Consider the following 20765-nt stretch of genomic DNA (forward strand, 5'->3'; position numbering starts at 1 on the left):
CGCCCCCAAAATAACTTGGCTTCCTGAGCCATCCGGCCTCGAGTGCCCCCGTTAGAAAACAATCTCCTGCTTCACTGACACATGAACACTCAGCTATAACAAGCAAAGCTCACTCAGTGTTAGCTGATGTGATTCTTAAACGAAATGAACGGGCTTTCAAAGTCAGCTTGATTGGCATGGCCATAAAAAAAACAGTACCAAATCACAGGATTCTGAATTTATATAAATTCCACATAGCAATCGTCAATAAAGGATAATATAAATAAAAAAATAAAAAAGCAAGCAAACAATCCCTTCAGTTTATCTCTCTCATGACTGCTGTGGCAAAAAAAGTCCATAGATCTAGCACAGAATGATGAATGCTGAATTAATGCGAATGCAATCCTTCAAATATTAGTATTTTCAAGTTTATGAGTGCAAAAAAGTGACAGTTGCACCGACATTACTATTTTCATCCTTTTCTGTGTTTACATGGAGGGAGTCAAAAGGCTGGAGCTGTCAATTGGGAGTGGATTAAAGCAGTGGGACATTATTGAGGGAACATCACAATTGTTCAATATGTGTTTAAGATCTTTCAACAGGCTGAGTGGTGCAATACAAACAGAGCCTGCACTTTTTTTTTTATGGAGAACCATTTTTGCCCACAATGAGAAAATGACATTCTAATGACAAGATGTTCTATAAAAACCCAGTGAGAAACCTTTATCTCCAATTAGGAATTAATTAGCACAAACACTTGAAATATAATTAATATAAATACTAAGGGCATACTGATTATGCCCTCAGTCCAGTACTAAATCACTTTTCAAGTGTTTCTGCTAATTCATTCCTAATTACAGATAAAAGGTTATTCACTGGTGTTTTTTTTATCTCGCTCACAGGGATGTTTTATTACCCTCCTCTCATGTGTGACTGGCCATTGTGAACGGTCATTCGCAAGGCTAACAGCGGCGTGTGTGTGTGTGTGTGTGTGTGCGGCACCGCAACGTGGGAAAAGGGTGCGTGACGGACCCCCTCGTTTAACGGGATTGCGAAGAAAAACCCACCCCGATTGGCCAGAGCACGCTCATACCTTTGGCACGCCTTCAACCAATTACAGAGAAATGATCTGCTGCGTTGCGTTCACGCTTACCGCCAGCTGTATTAGCGCTCATAAATACATAACTGATTCGGAAGCAGCTTCTTTTTTTTTTTTTTGAAGACGGAGCCTTCGCTAACTGAATTTGCGTCTGTAGAACGGCAGCCTTTAGCTCCGGGGTAGAGACTGCAGAGGAGTCTCAGCTCCTCTCGCGGACCGGCCGCCACAAGCCCTGTTCTGATACCAGGATCCACTTTTTCAAAGAGAAAGATGAGCCGTTTCCGGTTTGAGCGCGTGCGTGACCAAAATAATAATGTTGGGCACGGCACACACACAAGAACGGGGAAACGGGCAGTGGAAATGGATAGGCAGACAGGTATGGCAGAGCGGGGGTGCAGGAAGACCGGAACATCAGACAGAAGATGTCTCAATTTATGTTTCTGGACATGGCCAGGAGGTGTAGCGCAGACCTTATTGGGAATACGGCTCGGCACTGAGAAAAAACATTTTACCGCCAATGCCTGGAGCGCTAGCTAACCACAACAGTGAGTTATCAACAGAGTGTTTTTTTTTAAGACCACCTCTCTGTGAATATACAACTAGGCCTTCAGGCATTAATACACCCTCTGTGTATGTGTGTGTGTGTGTGCATGTGTGTTTGTGTGTGTGTTGAAGTAAGCGGGAGTGTGTATGTGTCTGTCTGCAGGTTTAATAAGAGGCATTTATTGTTCTCAGCGCTGCCAGGTCCAAAAATGTTATTTGCTTGCAAATATACATCACAAAGTGACTGCAGCACTTTTTATCATAATACAACTTGGATGATATGACAGCCTGCAAGGCCTGAACTGATAAATGATTAAAACTAATGTAATTGATCACCCAGACACTTCGTCCACCAGCAGACACTTATATTAATATGCATTATATGTTTGTGGTTTATGCAAGATGGACGGTCCCCTAATGACGTGGAAGGGCTAAGATTATTTATCACGGGCCAAATTGTTATAGTTACGGACAAATAGCCAAGCCAAATGTACTCCAAGCAATCACAAATCACCCGGTCCCTCAAAACTGCGCCCATCACTCAATTCAGCGTGCAATGTCACGGCGAATGCCATAAACTATTTCACATGGTAATAAGATGCTATTTCAATTACTGGTGCCTTCTAAATCAGGCCCTCCCTGGCTAGGATTTCGGCAGATCAAATTAGACGGGGCAGAAATAGCGTTCGGACGGCAGATATTAGATCTAAAAGGTGTAATGCATCACAAAGTGGCAGGCCTCACTGAGAGACCCGGGCACGCTGGCGGATGGGAGGAGCCTCGGTTACATCGCCGAGCGTAAACTGCGATAAAAACTGCGATAAACTGTCACATTTCATTGTTATTTCCGAAACTTCAACAGAACTACAACGACCTGCCCCCCCCCCCCCCCCCATCCCCCGTTGATTAGTTACTGTAAATGGAAAGATATCTCCCTTGCTCAATTCAACCCTACAGTAAATCCCCCCCTCCAAAAAAAAAAAAGAAAGTTAATGTTGTCAAATTTAATAAATGAAAATTTAATGTTGTTATACACTTAATTATATTTGTATCCATACTGTGATTTCAATCATTTCAGGATTATAAATAAATGCCATACTGATTATACAATATTAATATTTGAAAATGGCACTGTTAGGTAATCACACAATTATGCATAATAATCAGGCATTAGCAGGGCACCTGCTACTAACTGGTACAGGATGTAGTCTATCACTAATTAGTAACCAGCCTGAAACAGGAAGTTAGTCATAAATAATAATTCATGGGTAAGTATAGGTGATGCATACACAGGAGGTAATCAGCTGGGGAAAAGCAGCTGTCAGTGACAGATGTGACAGAATGCTTTAACTTCGTCAGTTACCTCGTTGGTTGTGTGGATTGTACTTTTCCAATATGCACATTCGTTATTTTTCCAGGCGGGTTTACGACTGTGTGTGTTAATAACTGAGAAGTTATGAATTCATACATCACAGTTCTGATACGAGAGCCTCCAGTAATGGCTCAGAATTGTTTTTACTGCGCTGGTGTAAAAAACAAACACTTACTGCATTGTTTATACCCTCCTGAACAACAGCCTATAACTACAGTACCTGGGCTGGTTGACACGCACCATACACCATTACATAATACCTATAAAAGCGTTCTGCAGGCATAAAACATATTTAAATACCCAAAAAGCAAATGGAAAACATAAATACACACACACAGACACACAGACACACACACGCACACACGCAGATGCGCAAGCACACACACACACACACACACACACACCATCTGCTGATACCTGAATGACTCATTCAGTTAAGCGCCATTAAATATTCATTGGTGTATTTGCTGCCATAGGTTTGTCAATAGCTGCTTCCGTTTCTCATTTTTCACCCCTGGATATTTCCCCGGGAAAGCGTACAGCTTGTATTTGCGTTTGAATAAATGTTTTCAATATTTAATTTCAGTGGCTGCCAGGTCCATTGTGCTGGAAGTGTGGGACTTCCTTCCTGCCACAGCAGCTTCCCAGCAGGGGGTGCTGTGTAGCGGAGGGGCTGGGGGGTGGGGGGGGGTGGGGGGGGGGGGGGTTACAGAGGGCAGTCATACAGCACCTGCAAAACTACAGCCTCAACACCAACAGACTGAAAGGGCAATGAGCCCTTTCAGAAGGAGGGGAGAGCGAGCAGAGGAGAAAAATGTTGGGGAGGATAAGAGTAGTGACAAAAGAGGATTACAAAAAGGACAAGAAGGACAATAAAGAAAATAAATGAGAGAAGCCTTGTAAAAAAAAACTCCAAAGCAAGTTTTTCCTTTGGTTATGAAGCTTATCTTCACCAGTAGGACACATTTTTTTCACATTTTTTTTCATAACTGTTCAAATCCTTTGGTGGCTTGAATGTAATACATGAACTCAATATTTAATCTTGATGAAATTACAGATTTCAACCATGTCACTGCTTCAACATCCTCTGCATCCACTGACCCTGTCACCCACAACGCTATCTTTGCCATCAGAATCCCTTAATGCTCCCTCTTCCGCTTTTTATAAACTTCCCATCAACAAAAGGTTCAGTCATGTATTGAAACGATCTGGCCAGAGGAGGGGCTGCAACACAGACCTCCAAACATGACCTTTTCTGTCCTGAATCAATGCCACGGCAGGCACATGGCAGACAAAAAGACAAGTCTTCAAAGTTTTAGTGCTGGTGCACAATAGGGAGGGAGTGAAAGGGAGGAAAAAGAGGAGAGGAAAGACGGGATGACAAAAGAAAAGGAGGGGAGAGTAGAGAAGAAGATAGCATGATGGAGAGGTACAGATAGGAAGGAAAGGAGGGCAGAACGGAGAGCGGAAGACAGGAAATGGCAGTGGAGCGCGGACGGCCCGAGCCACTCTGGGAATCGCTGAAAGGACACCCATCAGTCATACTTATCGATCAGCGCGGCCGCGTGCACAAACACACGCGGCTATGTCTCGGTAACGATGCCGGCGTGCGATCGGCGTTCGCTTCGCCCGCACGCCGTTTCGCACAGCCCCATCGCAGCCTCACACGTCCCGTTATCGACCACGGCACCACAACAACCGGTCCCCAAACAGGCCATTCGTCACCGTGGGACGCCAGTGGAAACGCGTCCAACGGAGTCTTCGAGCTCATTAAAGTTCATATCATATCACTCACTGCCACAGCCGAGCTCCTCGCGGTTAAGTGGGCTTTTGGACTGTGCCGTTCCTCAAGTACGACTACAAATCATCTGCAAGAAAGACTGCTACTATGCGGAGCCTGCGAAGCGGAAAGGACAATGGAAAAGCCAGCAAACGTGTTATATGAGATCCTACACACATTACGAAGATTAGGCCGTGTGCCACTGAATAACTGAAGTCATTTCAAAATTCAAAGAGAAATTCAGTTGTATCAGAGTTTCTCTTTGTGATAGTGAGATTCATAGATTCATTCCTTGATGGAATTCTGCTGGATCATAAACGCCGTCCACTTCTCAAAGGAAAAAAAACGCATTTTATCTTTTTATTGCCACGTACAACAATTGAAATCAATTAGTTCATGTTAAAAGCCAAAGTATTTCTCAACCTCCAAAGGAAATGTTCCTTATCTGGTGATATGCAATAAATTGTACTTTGTTAGCACCTCAGCTTCAAATGTCCACATTTCTATGAGGTTAGATTATTAAAAAACCCATCGCCTTTACTGTGTCCATACTGAGTGGCAGACTTGGCTGAGATAAAAGACTCCCCGTCCTTCTCTCACTAAGTATCAAGGGCCCTTAAAAATAGGCTGAGTGTGAGACACTGACAAGCCTCACTTGCAAATCAGTCTCACTGCACCCCTGACAGGATTATTGCTACAGCCCAAGAGCTGTTTACGCTTCCAGAGAAAGAGGCCGACAGGCATAGTAGCCCTTCCTTCCATGCAACTCGAGAACGCCCAGTTAAGCTCTCAGCCAGGGGCACCATGGCGGGGGCGGGGCTAGAATGATTCCGAGGGCCCTGATTGACAAGCGCCCTCAAAACATATTAGAACATATTAGATTTTCTGGGGTGGCGGAGTCCAATGTGAGATATTTTAATGGGGCTCAAAATCCCCGGTGGCACCCGTGCTCTCAGCGAACGTCCATAGCCTGAGAGCTTTTCTTCTTTTTTTTTTTTTTTTACACGATCAAAAGGATGTGGCCGCTCTCAGCCGCAGCCTTGATGTGTAGCGGGGAGCCTCAGATGCGACGGGGCGAAACGGGAAACCTCCACTGGCCGGGCCTCCCAGCTCTCCCACCGCCTCAATACTTGAGAGACAGACTTCGCTCAAAGTGCCAGGAGGTTTCAGGGGAAAACAACAGCAGGAAGACTGAAGAATCGTGGGACATTTATCAAAGCAAGACTACCACGGCAGGGACGGTTACTGCCGCAGATGTCCTACAGCGAAAGGACGCCGATGCTCTTCTGGTTAGAACAGCCACCCTGCGCTTTCCTGTGGAGGGCAGCTCTCACTAACTAAAAGACTGCTATTCTAATCGGAATTAAACGCGATCGTCCGTTCTAAAGGGAGGTGGGAGATTTTAAACTGTGAGTGACGGCTGGCATTACACAGAGGTGCACTTTAGAACAAAGCCGCTGCACAATCAGCAGCAAAGTCCAGGCGGAACGGGCCTCTCTAACAATACAGCTTACCGAGCCTGGCTGCTCCGGGAACATCAGGAGACCTGCAGTAATTTGCCCTCTCCAGCACCCAGCAGCATCGGTGTGCTATGCTGTCCCTGTTTATTTCCATTTTAATCCTCAATTCCTCATTTATGCTTTTTAGAGTGTCCCATCCTTCCCCCCCCCCCCCACTTTCCATCACTATTAAAACTGGGAGTGGTGGGTCTTTTAGATTAATGCTTGTCTCTCTCTCTTACACACCTGTTTTTTCTCTTCCTCGCTTGCTCTCTCCTCACTCTCTCTCTCTCTCTCTCTCTTTTTCTCTCCCTCTCTCTGCTTCCCACTTTCTCTCTCTCTCTCTCTTTCTCTCTCTCTCTCTCTATCCCCGCCTATCTCTCATTCAGACTGCCTGTTATTGGCACACATGACAGGAAAACAGCAAATGGAGGAAGAAGGAAAAGAAATCAACACTGAAATATCAATGGAACATAGATTCCCTTTTGTTGTGTCTCTCTCCCTCCCTCCCCAGCACTGGGGCACTAGGTCTGGTTAAGTGCTTTATTAATGCACACTATGGTCTGCAGACTGTGGGAGAGTGAACAGTGATAAGGTCTTTACTGGAACCCAGGGGGATCAATCAGCTTGGTATGATCAATAGAAGATGTGGCGCTTGAGGTGAGCATTTTGATGAATGAGCCTCCCGGTAGTAGCGGTCTCAAAAAACAACATCGATAATCATCAGCTGCGCAGGACCCTCTCCACCCCCACTTCACCCCCCCCCCCCCCCGCCCCAGAACAAACACCATCCGTCACACAGCCACAATGCCCAAAGGACTACAGCTGCCTGTCCGCTGGCCCCGGCCTGCAAGGCGCTTGCACTTTAAAACAAATCCAGTGCTTAATTCGTTAAAGTCAAATGCTAACTGAAACGTCGACTGAAATACTGGAACCGGGCCACAGAGCACGAATGCTTTGTCCATCAGAGTGATACACTGTACCTTCCATGCTTAGCAAGCGCTGTCCTGAGTTTGGCATGATGTCCACCTTTGCTTAAGCAGAGCAAATAGTAGCCTAACTGGGTCCATTATCTCCCCATATTCCCACTCAGGACTATACCCACCGTAACCAGTCAAACTGCACACACCCACTCCTACAAGTCCGACAATCTAGCCTAGCTACTAGCTTACTAGCCCTAGCCTATACACCTATACATTCAATACCTTAACAAATCATAAACATTGCATGTAATATTCTCTACCCATTCTATACCAAACCATTTCATGTCATACTCTTTACCCACACTGTACAAAATCCAAAACATTACAATACGCTACATGCACGCATCTGCCAGACCCTAAGATCTGGATGACAAAAAAGTACAGCAACGATATGCCAAGCCATACCCAGTATATGCCATGCCCTATAGTATTCAGCATATACACTTTCCTTTTTAAGTCCTCAGTAAAAAATACTCTGGTGTCAGGAGCTGTGAACCAAGGACGGCGGTGACATTTGCAAAAGGGGAGCCTCAGCAGGTCAGCTGTTTTTCATTAGACAAAATGAGTACTGACAGCACAGTGTATGCAGGCTGTCTCTCTCGCAGATACGAGGTGCTTTACAGCGAGGGAGCTGACAGCGGGGCTGAACTGAGGAGGTGCTCAGAGAAGCCGGGCGCCGCACCTGAAGGAGGAATGGGCTCTCGGCGCGGATCAGACGCGCTATTATACTCCCTTCAGGAGCTCTCCCCCTCTGATTACATAATGGGAGTGGAATCATAAGGGGGGGGCGGGGAGCGACGGGACAGAGGAGAGATGACTGAAATGGGGAGAGCGGTGCAGAAGTTCAGTGCAGAGTGATATTGCGTGACAGTGCGAGAGCACCTGATTTAGGGTCACGCTGAAAAGCGAAGACGAAAGCGAGCAGCCTTCTCGCCTCGTTTCCCGGACGTTTCTATTAATAAGACAGTACCTGCTCCCCGTGGCAGCAGACTGAGGCTCGCGTTTCAATCACCATAGCCACAGGAAGTGGCAGCAAAGTCATTAGCATTAACCCCAACAACTGCCTTCTGGGAGCCATGATGTACAGTTCTGGAGTGCTTTGGTAAGATGGGACATCTTGGGGACACACAGAAACAAACTTAGGGAGGGCTTTTTTTTATTTTTACCTTGTTTCCGGAAGAGTTTGCTGCCCACGATCTCTGTCATGGATGCCACTTTATATTTCTGCAGTTTGTCAAGGCGGATGCAGGTATAAAAGTCAAACAACAGCTCACTGTAAAGAGGGGGTAGGGAGAGAGAGAGAAAGGGAGAGAGAGAGAGAGAGAATGAGACAGAGAGAGGGAAAGAGAGAAATAATGAGAGAGAAAAAAAGAGGGACAGAGAAAGAGAATGAGGGAGAGAGAACAAATCCGATTAGTATTCATGATTTGTGAATGAGGCACATCTTCCAAAACATTTGCAGCCAGATATCATTTGCAACTGCATGGTACTGTGCCAGGGTACTGTGCAACTGGCATAGCTGACACAAGCAGACACAGGTGTCCGACTGACATGCTATTAACAGCTTGGTATTAAGCAACGGGTGGGGGGGGGGGGGGGGGGGGCATATCATGCCCCATGAAACCCTCTCTCCCTCCCAGGGTAATAAAACAGCAAATAATGCATAACACAATATGAACCCTAGCAACAGTGGTCCCTGTTTAATCCAGGAAACACTGCACTGTAAAAGTGTTTTGTGCTTCAGATGGACAGAACAGGAGCCTCCATAAGCATCATGAAGCAAGAAACAGGTCTTGCTTTAATCTGGAAATGCAGTTCTCCTCAGAAGCACCATCAGCTTGGATGCATGTTCTTCATTTGTAGTTTTATCTGAGCATGAAATTCAGTATCAGCGTGCAGAAAGAGCCCCACTGATTTACATTGAAGACTAAACACATTTCATAAAGATATTGGCTGAAACCTGTCCCCTGGGGCAACAGTCCACACAAATATTCCTTCTGGATACATGGCTAATTAGGTAGTTGAAGGACCCCTCTTAATAATGTTCAGAGGTACGAATCAGCAGAGATACAGTTCTTTCAGGTTTTACAAATATAGTCATTTATATAATATTTTAATCAAAAGAGAACACCGCGGGTCACCTCTGATACATTAAACAGTCTCGTCTCATCATCTGTTCTCTCAATCGTGCCTTTGCTCTAATATCAGACGGCTGAACAGGTAAATGTGCCTCTGATCTCCGACATCAAACACGCTCCATTTGCAGATATCTGCGGCAGATTGTGTCTCCGTGAGTCGTGAGGCACATCTGTGAATCCGTCAAACACCGAAATCTGCATTTGCGCTGGTTTAATGTGAACACGTCTCTCTGGAAGGAGACAGGAGGCCCTGCCTGTTCCTTTAACATACTAATTAACGATCACTTTCACTGTATATAGAGCATTTACGTGACCAGAAGCACAAACCATACACATATATAAATACAGCTTACCTGGTCTATGAAGCATTTACAATATGCATATTCTACACTGCATAATTTGAGTGCACAACGTGCAGATTTTGTACTCATCATGTCTGATGCCTTCTGCTAAGCCTCTGTACGTCTGACCAAATTTTCAAGCAGTCAGTTTTCAGGAAGTTTCCGGAATCTGCCATAAAACTGATTAACTAGACAAAAGGACTCGACATGCTGTAAAATGAGGTAAAAATAATGTGCCTTAGGTAGTATTTCCATTTAAAACCTATTTATGAAAATGAGAAAGCCATAAAGCTGCTAGAGAGAATGCACATAAAAGGCCGACTTGGGATTACTGCTTGGAAGTTCAGAGAACGCGCATCGGGCTTGCCTATTGGCTCTGTCAGCACCTCCTGACAGGCATCAGCAAAACATGAGCTTATATACGAACGGCTATACACGACAGACAGCTAGCAGAGAACCGCGGTCGGGTCCGATTACTTCCACTGTGGGTGAAATTGCTTAAACAGCCAACGGCCAAGCTGTCTCAGGCTGATTCAACCAGATTTGTCACAGTGCTGAGGAAAGCACATTTTGTCACACAAAAACAAAGGAAAAAATTTTTTGCAAATTATCTGCCGCAGTTGATGATAAGGTCCAAAACTAATCAATTTTTCATAATGGATGAGATGAACACAACATACATGCATAGTGAGTGTACATGAGAAATTCAAACGATTTAGCCTGGTTTGATGAGAATGGATTGTAATGGCTGGACCTGGTTTCGTGTGTAAAATTATTCTGCTTGGTTTTTCTCAGAGTGGAATGGAAAGGAACTGGCCTGGTTCTGTGAGAGAGTGCCTGTTAGGATTGGGCCTGGTTCTGTGAGAGAGGGGCTGCTGGATTGGGCCTGGTTCTGTGAGAGAGGGACTGTTAGGATTGGGCCTGGTTCTGTGAGAGAGGGGCTGCTGGATTGGGCCTGGTTCTGTGAGAGAGGGGCTGCTGGATTGGGCCTGGTTCTGTGAGAGAGGGACTGTTAGGATTGGGCCTGGTTCTGTGAGAGAGGGACTGTTAGGATTGGGCCTGGTCCTGTGAGAGAGGCACTGTTAGGATTGGGCCTGGTTGTGTGAGAGAGGGGCTGCTGGATTGGGCCTGATTCTGTGAGAGCTGGTCTGTATAGGTAAGGCACAGTTTTGTGTGAGTGGCTCTGTAATGTACCAGTGTAGAGCCCTGATATTTACAACACATGTTGATTATGCCACTGCCCAAATATCGGTATGGTTACGGCAATTTCCACTCAGATAAAATTCAAATTGTGTGAAGAGGTTGATTATCTGACACAACTGAGATCACTGAAGCACAACTGGCAATGGTTTAAAGCACATGCCTTGGGATTAATATTGCCTGTGGGAAATTTATGTTAAGGAAGTTCAACTCAATTTTCCTGATCTGTTTTCCATGCAGGTCCACACTGTGTCATCCCATTGATTTGGGTTTTGAAATATTCATGCTCAAACAGGCCGGTGGCCATATTTTGTATGTGGTGAATTTAAGATACTATTTTTCCACATCTTTCACTTGAAAATGTTGAATGAGCGCTTACGTTTTTTATATCCCCGGGATGTTTCAAGGCACAGCATACCAGCCACTTTGCATATAGAGAATGTATTCAGACGTGAGAATGGCCCTTTGCCTGACTGGTCTCTTATACGCTACTTAGATGTATATTGTGTGCATGCACACTCGCTCACACTCTCTCTCTCTATCCCTCTCTCTCACTTTCACTCCCTCCATTCTTCTCTCTCTCTCTCTCTTTCTCTACCTCAGTTTTTTTTTTTTAAAGTTAACAGTTTCACAGCTGATTCTTTTAAGTTGCCCAGTGTCCATCCACATCATGCCACTGTTGGCATAGCTCTGCTGAATCACAGGAAAGAATGTCCGGGGCCATTATTAGTTTAAACGTATGATCTTGGCCTTCTTCGTTAGCAGCTCACTGGCCACCATTATCTGCTAGCACTGAAGTGCTACTTTGCTTATACAAATACAGTTTTAGGGCTGTTTTCACTTCATTGTGTTTTTGAACATCTAAACGCATAACATACAATGCGCTCATCTTTAATTGACATTAATGGTGGTTTCCTGCAGTTCGCATTTCACGCCGGAAGGTTCTTTTTTATTTCCCTTGGAAATTTCGGCACATGGCAGCACAACCGCTGTACGTGTTCAAGAGCACTGCCCGTGAGCGCAATAAAAGAATGCAGTTTCATAAAGCTAATCCTATTTATAACAGCAGCGCATTTATTTTTATAATAAAAAGGAGAGTGGACAGTCTACCCTCCTCCTTTATTTGTGCTCATTATTCAGACGGGGGGGGGGGGGGGGGGGGGGGAGTGTAGAGTGGGTTACAGATAGAGATCAGAGCACCATGCTGAAACTGTCCTGGCAGGGAACCAAACCCGTGACAGGATTCACAAACTGACTGACAGTCGCCTGCCTTTTCAGCCTGCCTCACGTGGTCTCCCAGCCCATCAATATTAGTATTCTATTCAAAAGCCGATTCTTTAGCAAATGTATGTCTTATTGAACATCCTAAGATGTTTTTAGGGGTTACAGTATCTCGTGTGAGAGGATGCTGGTTCCCATTTTTTATATAAAAAAGTTAAAAACACTTCTATGTCTATTGATCATTCGGTGTAGTCTTTATACATTATTTGAACATGGAGTGAAATGACATGACACAATCACTGTATGATATTCATACCAAAAAATATTTCAATTATTCATCTATCATGATATCAGCTTTTAGAACATAATTTTTGTTGCAAAGAATTAATTTATGGGGCATTATTTCTAACTGTATTGCATTTTGAGCATAAAATGGTGTTATGTGTGCACCAAATTGAATTTCCTGAACAGAATGAACATTTTGTGGACGGACGAACATTTAGTGCTCGGAATAATCATTTCATGCGGGAAATGCAATTTTGTCTCTACAAAACTACTTATTTTACAGTCTGAGAGCCCTACTGTGTTATGATAGGCCATGGTTGAAAAAAAAAAACAGAAAGTAGGCTACATCACAGTATGAGACTGCGAAAGGCTCTTAAAAATATATAAACTGCCCTGGTTGGCGTATGTTTTGTTGACTATCTTATCTAGTTTGTCTTCACATATGGAAAAGGGCTCCTGTCATTACCATACTGTATCACCAGATTTATTAATATAAATAAGCGATATGAGTAAGCAGTGAATTGACCTATAATTAGTTTAAAAGCAAGGAGACTCGGTAAGGAAGTCTAGGTGCTGGAGGTCTATGTGCCAACATTATGTTTCTGTGTGGTCTTCTCGAACCTAATTACTAATTTCATAAACTACGCAGGTTATTGATAATACAAATTCAATGGTTTTGGTTTTGACAGTCAAATCAATGACTGTTGTTATTAATTACAATTAGAATTTGCTGCACTATGCCAGCTTGACAAAACAGCGTAAAACCCAGCCCTGTTCCAATTTACAGTACAGGGTGGCCCTGTGATTCCGTTAATTATTTGTTTTTTACAGATCATCCTGCAGCATAATAGACTATTAAAAAGGTACTGAAAATGGAAAATCACTAAATTCACTTAAGTTCATGGTATGCAATTAAGACCAACCGATATCTAACATTTTAAAAATGTCATCATAATGTCGTTTACACTCACAAGTGGGAAAAGATAAAGAAAGCTTGTGAACTTGCGAAAGCTTGCAAAATCTGCAAAGTGCTACAGTATAAATTATTTACTGAGCAGTCTCTGATCCTGCTGGGAAGTCGATTTCTCTGTTAGTTCTCATTTCTCGAGCTGGGGAGCTTTTAGGCAAAGAGATATACGGTGTAACTGTTATCACAGGAATATTTACAGCGTGACATGGGAGGAGAGGCCCTCCTTGGTGGCATGGCAGCGGAATACATCACTCCATCCTCAGTCCCTGATGCACTTGACGCGCCCCACGGTCCGCAATCAAACCTCGGCCTTGCCAGGGCTAACTCTCCCCGGGGCTGATAAACGAACAAATAATGGTTTTGAATACAGAGTGTGGTATTATTCACGGGGCATCATTTTTTTTTGGCGGTAGAGGGACAGTGTGGGACACTGGAAGGTGAGAACAGCGAGATCACAGGAGATATGCTTGTCTCTGCTGAGGGGAGCAGGCAATAAGGGTTGTCTGTCCTTTGCTTTGCCCTTTCGTTGATTTGCCCTTATTAAACAAGAGAATGCGACCCAAGGACAAGTGCTGTGAATATACAACCTTGCTGCAGAAGGGCTGGGTCTTTTGGCGTGGAGGTCTGGGGGGTGGGGGGGGGGGGTGTCCGGTGACTGACGCAGCGTTCGTGAAGTCCCTGCCTCCCGTTCATTTTCCCAGACGGGGCGAGAGAGAGAGAAAGACTCACCTCAGCAGGCCGGCATCGAAAACGGTCTCCACGTCATGCAGCACCGTCGGCAGGTACTTCAGCGCAGCGACCTGGACACACAACCGTAAACCTGAGCATGCGCACCTGTCAGCACACGCGCAGTTCACATGCGCACATACAAACACGAACGCAGCAACGATGCACACACACAGGCGCGCATACGTAAACATGCAACGCATTTACATACCTGCGCAAGTGTTTGAGCATTAAAAAATCTAAGGCATTCACGTACGATATATCATGTCCAAAAATCTTGAAGTCTAAAGGCAATTTCAATGAGTGCTAATTTCCACGATATTCTCTTTAAAAACTATGAATATTCATTAAAAGTAAAGCGAAAGTGATGATGATTGCAGGATTGATGGGTGATGATTACAGATTACTGCAGTGCTAACGCTTGCGTATCTTTCAACGTCTCCAACTTCAAACTGATCTTTAATCATGATGCAGACTCACAAGGGGACAAAGTCAAGTCAAAGGACACAGAACAACCTTGCAGCCAATTACCATTCAGACTGCTGCAGCCTGGTGCTCTGCAGTGCAAGTGTGAGTCTGTGTGTTTGGCGTGCAGGTGTTGTACATATGATGTACGTGTGTATTCTTTGGTGTGCAGGTAAGGCATGTGTGTTTCAGTGGCTTGTGTTGTGTAATTGTTTAATGTGCCCATGATATATGTGTGTGTGTGTGTGTGTGTGTGTGTGTATGTGTGTGCGCATGTGTGACTGGCATTTGAATATGCAAATAACCCTAATTAAGGAGCTGTGGGCCGCAGGATGTTTACATAGGACGGGTCATGTGGTCATTTTTGGCCCGCCCTAATGGAATGTCCTCAGTGCACTGTTGGGAAGAGAGATGCATGAATTTAAATGTGTGCATGTTAGCAGATGTGTATGTGTGCTTCTCAAAGGTGCCGTGTCAGTGAATTTGGGAGGCGGGATGGATGAGGGGATGGAAGGGTGACAGAGCTGCAGGAAAAGTGCGGATTACAAAACTCTGTTTACAGTACAGTTGTGACTCTCAGAACCTAGCCCAGGATTACAGAGGGCATTGTCCCCTAAGCCATACTTACTCCCTATCAGATCCCTGAATTACCACACCACCTTTAACCCTGCATCCACACAGGCAGCGTGCACTGCTGTGAGTCTGTGTGATCACGTGTGTGTGTGTTTGTGTGTGTGTGTGTGTGTGTGTGTGTGTGAGTATGTGTGTTTGTAACCACCGTGGGTGCATCGGTACCTGCAACAAAAGGGTAGTGGTGTAGTCACTCTTCATCAGGTTGTTGATGGACTCAAACAATCTTCTCAGAGAATCTTCAAATTCAGTCTGCTCTTTCCCTTCATACAGTCTTACAGAAAGGAGAGATGGAAAGAGAGGTACAAATTAATACTTTTCCTTCATGGCAGCCGAAAAAAATTTACTGCAGCAATTCATGATAGGCAACTTATTCAAGGGTAATAAAGCAGTCTTAATCCCTAACCACTATACTGCCTCGTTGCTACTCTCTTTCTGTTCCTTCGCTGCCATGAGTAAGAACTATATAAAAATTTGGTGTAGCTAAAGTCATATATTCATGTGAGTTATCAGTTGAAGAGCTCTAATTTAACTATAGCTTTCAAATTACTGCCAGAGCCCAGTACTGAAAGCATTTCACAAGCAGAACTAAATTCCTGTTTGCACAACATAACCAGGTCACCTTTCAAGTGGCAACAGATTTCTATATCTTGTAGGATGGTGCCAGGTGCTACACAATGCTATGTTGTTCTAGCCTGCTGTCAAAGACAAAGTTGAACAGTATTGACTTGTGTTACATCTCTCTGACTGATGCATTCACGATGTTCATCCTCTCTCTCTCTCTCTCTCTCTCTCTCTCTCTCTCTACACGTCCTCCCTGCCCTCTCTCCCCCCATCGCTCCTGTCTACCCCATGGCATCTCTCTCTACTCGCTGCAGTTTTCTCTTTCCCCCTGCCTCTGTGTATCTCTGTATACAGTAACGATGTGCAGATGTTGATTAGAGCAGCAGTAGGGTGGAATCTGTACAGGATGGAGATTATGGTGGGATGTGCGGTAGAATTCTCTGTAAAGCTGAGGATCACCGAGCCCCGCGTGATTAATGTGGGCATTGTCATCTCTAATCTTCTGACTCTGTATTAACACACCCCTCCAACCCTGCGCAAACACAGACACACTCACGCATACGCATGCCAACACACACATGCGCAAGTGCACTGAAACACATAGGCGCACACACACACTTGAGCACACACACACATACGCACACAAACATACACATACACGCGCACGCACACACGCGTGCACACACAAATGCAAACACGCACACAACTCCCTTGATTGTTAGGATTACTGGCTTTTATCTGGATCTGCAGAAATTAATGTGAAAATATGCTCCAGATGCATCAGATTAGTTCTATAATCAATCCCTTGATGAACTCACAACAGAGAACGTTCTAAAAATGAAGACACTCCTTCTCTCTTATCAGTCACGACCCTGTAATTCATCCTTAATTTGCAGGAGAACAAGAGTGAAACAATGAGAAAGAAGAGACTGAGAAAATAAGCACTTTAAAAAATAAACCAGAAGCATCAAGTTTCTCAAATAACTCTGTAGGTGAAAAAACTGCATTTATTTCAGTATTTTGTTATACAGGGCCAGTATTATGACGGGCTGCTCACTACAAAAAGACTCTTCATTCTTGCATTACAAATAGCCAAATTAACTGGGACCTATAGAAAAATTCTATTAGAAAATTCTATATAGAAAAAACCTATAGCAGAAATTCTATCAACAAGAGGTCCAAAAGCATCGCTGAATGCATTAATTTGTTGTTGTTGTTGTTATTTTTGTTGGGATATGGAAATGATTTGATCTACTTTTCCTCACATATAAATAAACACTGTTTCATAAATAAACACTGTTCCATTTCTATCTGGACAGTGTACACGGCTGTATCGCTGCTTATTACGAACAATGTCATTCATTTTTGCCACAGCAGCATCAGATTCTCTTAAGAACAGCATAACAGAACAGTTTCAAAACAAGGACAGCCATGTCCTTATATTGGAACTATTAGCATGGAAACAAGATTCAAGAGAACAGACCATTACAGACAATCCCCTACTATTACCACAACTTGTTAAAATGGCTTCCCCGTACAGGCCATGAACCTTACCCCACTCATGCCAACTGCCTCCAGAATCTCTGTAACACAACACCTTATTTCTTTCAGCTCCCCATTTCAATTTGTCTGAGGTATCCGTGAGGAGCCATCAACGCCCCCCGTCTTTATGGCCAGGTGCAGTCCTGTCCACAAACTCTGTTCAAATGTATCCAATCAAATTTTTCATCAGCAAAGCTGTGTAAGCATATTTTCTTGGCCTGGAAGTTGTTTTACTGTATAAGAATAAATATTTGCCAGTTGGTACTAGCTGTGGCACAACAGCAATTGAGTGCCCACAGGAGAAGGTGAAGAAGAAAGAAAAATCCTGCATGTGGATGCAACATGTATCTACAGTCTGGAAGCCACCGGATCCAGAATAGATCCTAATAAACTGTCAGTCACTGATCCATACTTACACCCAATCACTGATCCACAAACTGTCCATCACTGATCCACACTTACACCCAACCACTGATCCACAAACTGTCCATCACTGATCCACACTTACACCCAATCACTGATCCACAAACTGTCCATCACTGATCCACACTTACACCCAATCACTGATCCACAAACTGTCAATCACTGATCCACAGCAAAACTCTTAATCACTGATCCACACTTACACTGATCCACAAACTGTCCATCATTGATCCACAGCAACTCTTAGTCACTGATCCACACAAACTGGCACCCTGATAAAGTAAACTCCTCCCTCAAAAGAGGAATATTTCCGTAACATCAAACATCTCACCTCTGTGTACTGTATTTTCCTGGGGGCAGTGAGTATAATGAGGAGGAAAAAAAGACTGAATAACTGATTTATGTTGTTGTGGGATTTTGTCAAGAATACTCGAGGGCTTTGAAACAGAACAGAGTATGATTAAGTTTCTCCATAAGCTTCAATATAGACTGTACCGGCACTCAGCACTTAATACACTTCAGTAACCCACACACATAGTCACTTTTGTTTTACGTACGCACGATGTTTCTTCCAGAGATAAAGCATATTACCAAAATCCTTCTTAATCAAATTCTGCTCTCTAATTAAAAGTGTTTGTTATCCCGCAGCTGTGCATAATGATGCTGACAATTAGTCCTCTAAATTAACGCCGTATTTTGTCATCACTGCTCATTAGAGGCATAAGCTCTGTAATCACCCTGATTGGGGTTAGCAGGCGTGGCCAGTTGTGGTGGGAATGCAGGGGTGGTTTGACTGTGTGGAGGTGTCGGGACTCCCTTTGTTTGGACACAAAGGGCAATTTGGAAAACTCCCCACGGACAGAAAAGACACGAGGTCACTGAAACTGACACCAATGCACGCACACATGCACACACATGCATGTGCGTCGGAATGCACATGCTTACAAAATATAGAAAATATTACCCATTTGGGCTCATATTATGACTTCATATTATGACGTGTTGCAGTAGCAATATAACATGATCATATCTGTAGCTCCTGTTCCACTGTGTGTGTGTGTGTGCGTGGACATGTGTGTGCATACTTTAAATGCTTTAGGATTTGCAGTTCCCGTTAGAATATGTGTGTTTCAGATGTCATTTATTATTTATGTTGAGCCCTTCCTGGAAGATGAACACTCACTGTGAATAGAGCATTCTGGATCGAACGATGAATTTGAAGATGTACTCCAGGGCCTTCAGTGTCCGGAGGATGGGTTCGCACTGTTCCCCACGACTCGACACATCCAAATAAGTCTTCAGCACTGACATCAACTTCCTGAGGGGAAGAAAAATGGCACAGTATCGGGAAGGAGTAGAGAAGGGATAGTATTTATGCCCGTGATGCATAGTACTTTTGGGAGCCCGTGCAATTCACAGGCCAATGTTCAAGCTAGCTGGCCGAACTCTTCTCTAAGAGGCTCGATGTATGAAGCAAAAGTAATTTATGCAAGTCTGTCAGAGCGAAATTCTGGACACAAGAACCATTGTGTGTGTGTGAGTGTGTGTGTGTGTGTGTGTGTGTGTGTGTGCATGTTTCTGTGTGTCATTTTCACACTAAAATGTGCTGGCTGCCAGCTTTGTCCTGAACCTTTGCTCGCTTAAGATGACGAGGGCAGCACTCTGTTGCTCAGGTACTGAAAATGACTGCAATAATATCAGAGCACGGCTATCCATTCTGCCTACAGAGGGTACACCAGGGACTTTAGTGCAGGGCTGTGTTTAAGTATTTGGACCAAAAATCTGCTCTAATTGCAATGGATGATTTGCTAGCCGCACTAAACAATAACAGTAATGTAGTGATAAGGGGGGTCGGGGGGGGGGGGGGGGGGGGGGGGGTGGATATTTGGAAGTTGCACTGGATAAAAGCTGAACAATATAATCTGCTCTGCAGGAACCATTACCGAGAGAGCCCTTTGATGGGCGCGATGTTGGTTTTAAAAGTTTCAATAGCAGAATAGCTTTAAATATACATCAGAGTTTATTTAACAGCCCGCTGCAGAGCTTCTCTCAGCATGAAGTGCATATTTCAGGACCCTGGCTAAACCGAAATGACCCTGCGGTTCAGAACGAAATCTCTGGCAAACAGTGAGCACGGGGCACAGGCTGCTGTGTCTCCCCAATGTAAACAGGGAATTAAGCCTCAGAGACAAAGCACCATAATTCTGAAAAGCCCTACATTGACTGAAACCATCACCCCCCCCCCCCCCCAAAAAAAAAAAAACAGCCGTCGGACACATGGATCAAATGGTGATTTACTGCCCACACATGCATGCATACTGCCACTTGCTGGTTGGATAGGGAAGTGCAGGACTGTGAGGGTAAACATTTGTCTGAAACTCTGCCAACCATTGAACATCAGACACACAGCAGGGACAAGAAATATACAGGGGTGCAATTTTAGATCACAGGAGAGAGAGAGAGAGAAAACATACTTGTAAGCAAGTGTGGCACTGAAATGCTGCTTGATGTAGGCCTCCAGCACTGTGTTAAAGTGTTGAAACTTCCTGTCGGCAATCAGACCTATGATGTAAATCTGAAAGAGAGAGGGAAAGTTCCTACATCTGATCAGGCTGACATTGCACACATATACTCTCAGAGTCACACACAAAGCACATATACAAAACACACAAACACACACACACACACACGTACACACACACAAAGCACATATACAAACCAAACACACACACCACATACTGTACAAAACACACACACACAATCAATCAAATCTGAAAATATGTGCACAACACATGCACACACATACGCACCAACGCATCAAACACCAGGATATCGTAGTCATCAGTCTGGGAATGCTCCATCATTATGTTGAACAGGGCGTCCAGAGTGTCCTGCAAGAACTGGAGATGGAAAAGGACAAACATAATATAGTTAAATTATTAACAGATTCATGTAAGTTTAGCATATTTTTTATGTACTTGAACAATACTGTGTATTTGACATAT

General features: G+C 44.2%; 1 protein-coding gene across 2 annotated transcripts in view; it reads right to left on the reverse strand.

The window, feature by feature from the left end:
* LOC118223163 (dedicator of cytokinesis protein 2) overlaps positions 1 to 20765 on the reverse strand; it is an 81662-nt gene that overhangs the window by 42800 nt on the left and 18097 nt on the right. For both annotated transcript variants that reach the window (XM_035409374.1, XM_035409373.1), the window contains exons 19-24: positions 20571 to 20660; positions 20235 to 20335; positions 18944 to 19078; positions 15397 to 15505; positions 14140 to 14210; positions 8422 to 8528 (exon numbers count right to left, since the gene is read on the reverse strand). In XM_035409374.1, the coding sequence (XP_035265265.1) occupies positions 8422 to 8528; positions 14140 to 14210; positions 15397 to 15505; positions 18944 to 19078; positions 20235 to 20335; positions 20571 to 20660 (613 nt within the window). The remainder of the gene's footprint in view (positions 1 to 8421; positions 8529 to 14139; positions 14211 to 15396; positions 15506 to 18943; positions 19079 to 20234; positions 20336 to 20570; positions 20661 to 20765) is intronic.

This window comes from Anguilla anguilla, chromosome 3 (assembly GCF_013347855.1).
Source record: "Anguilla anguilla isolate fAngAng1 chromosome 3, fAngAng1.pri, whole genome shotgun sequence".
Lineage (NCBI taxonomy): Eukaryota > Metazoa > Chordata > Actinopteri > Anguilliformes > Anguillidae > Anguilla > Anguilla anguilla.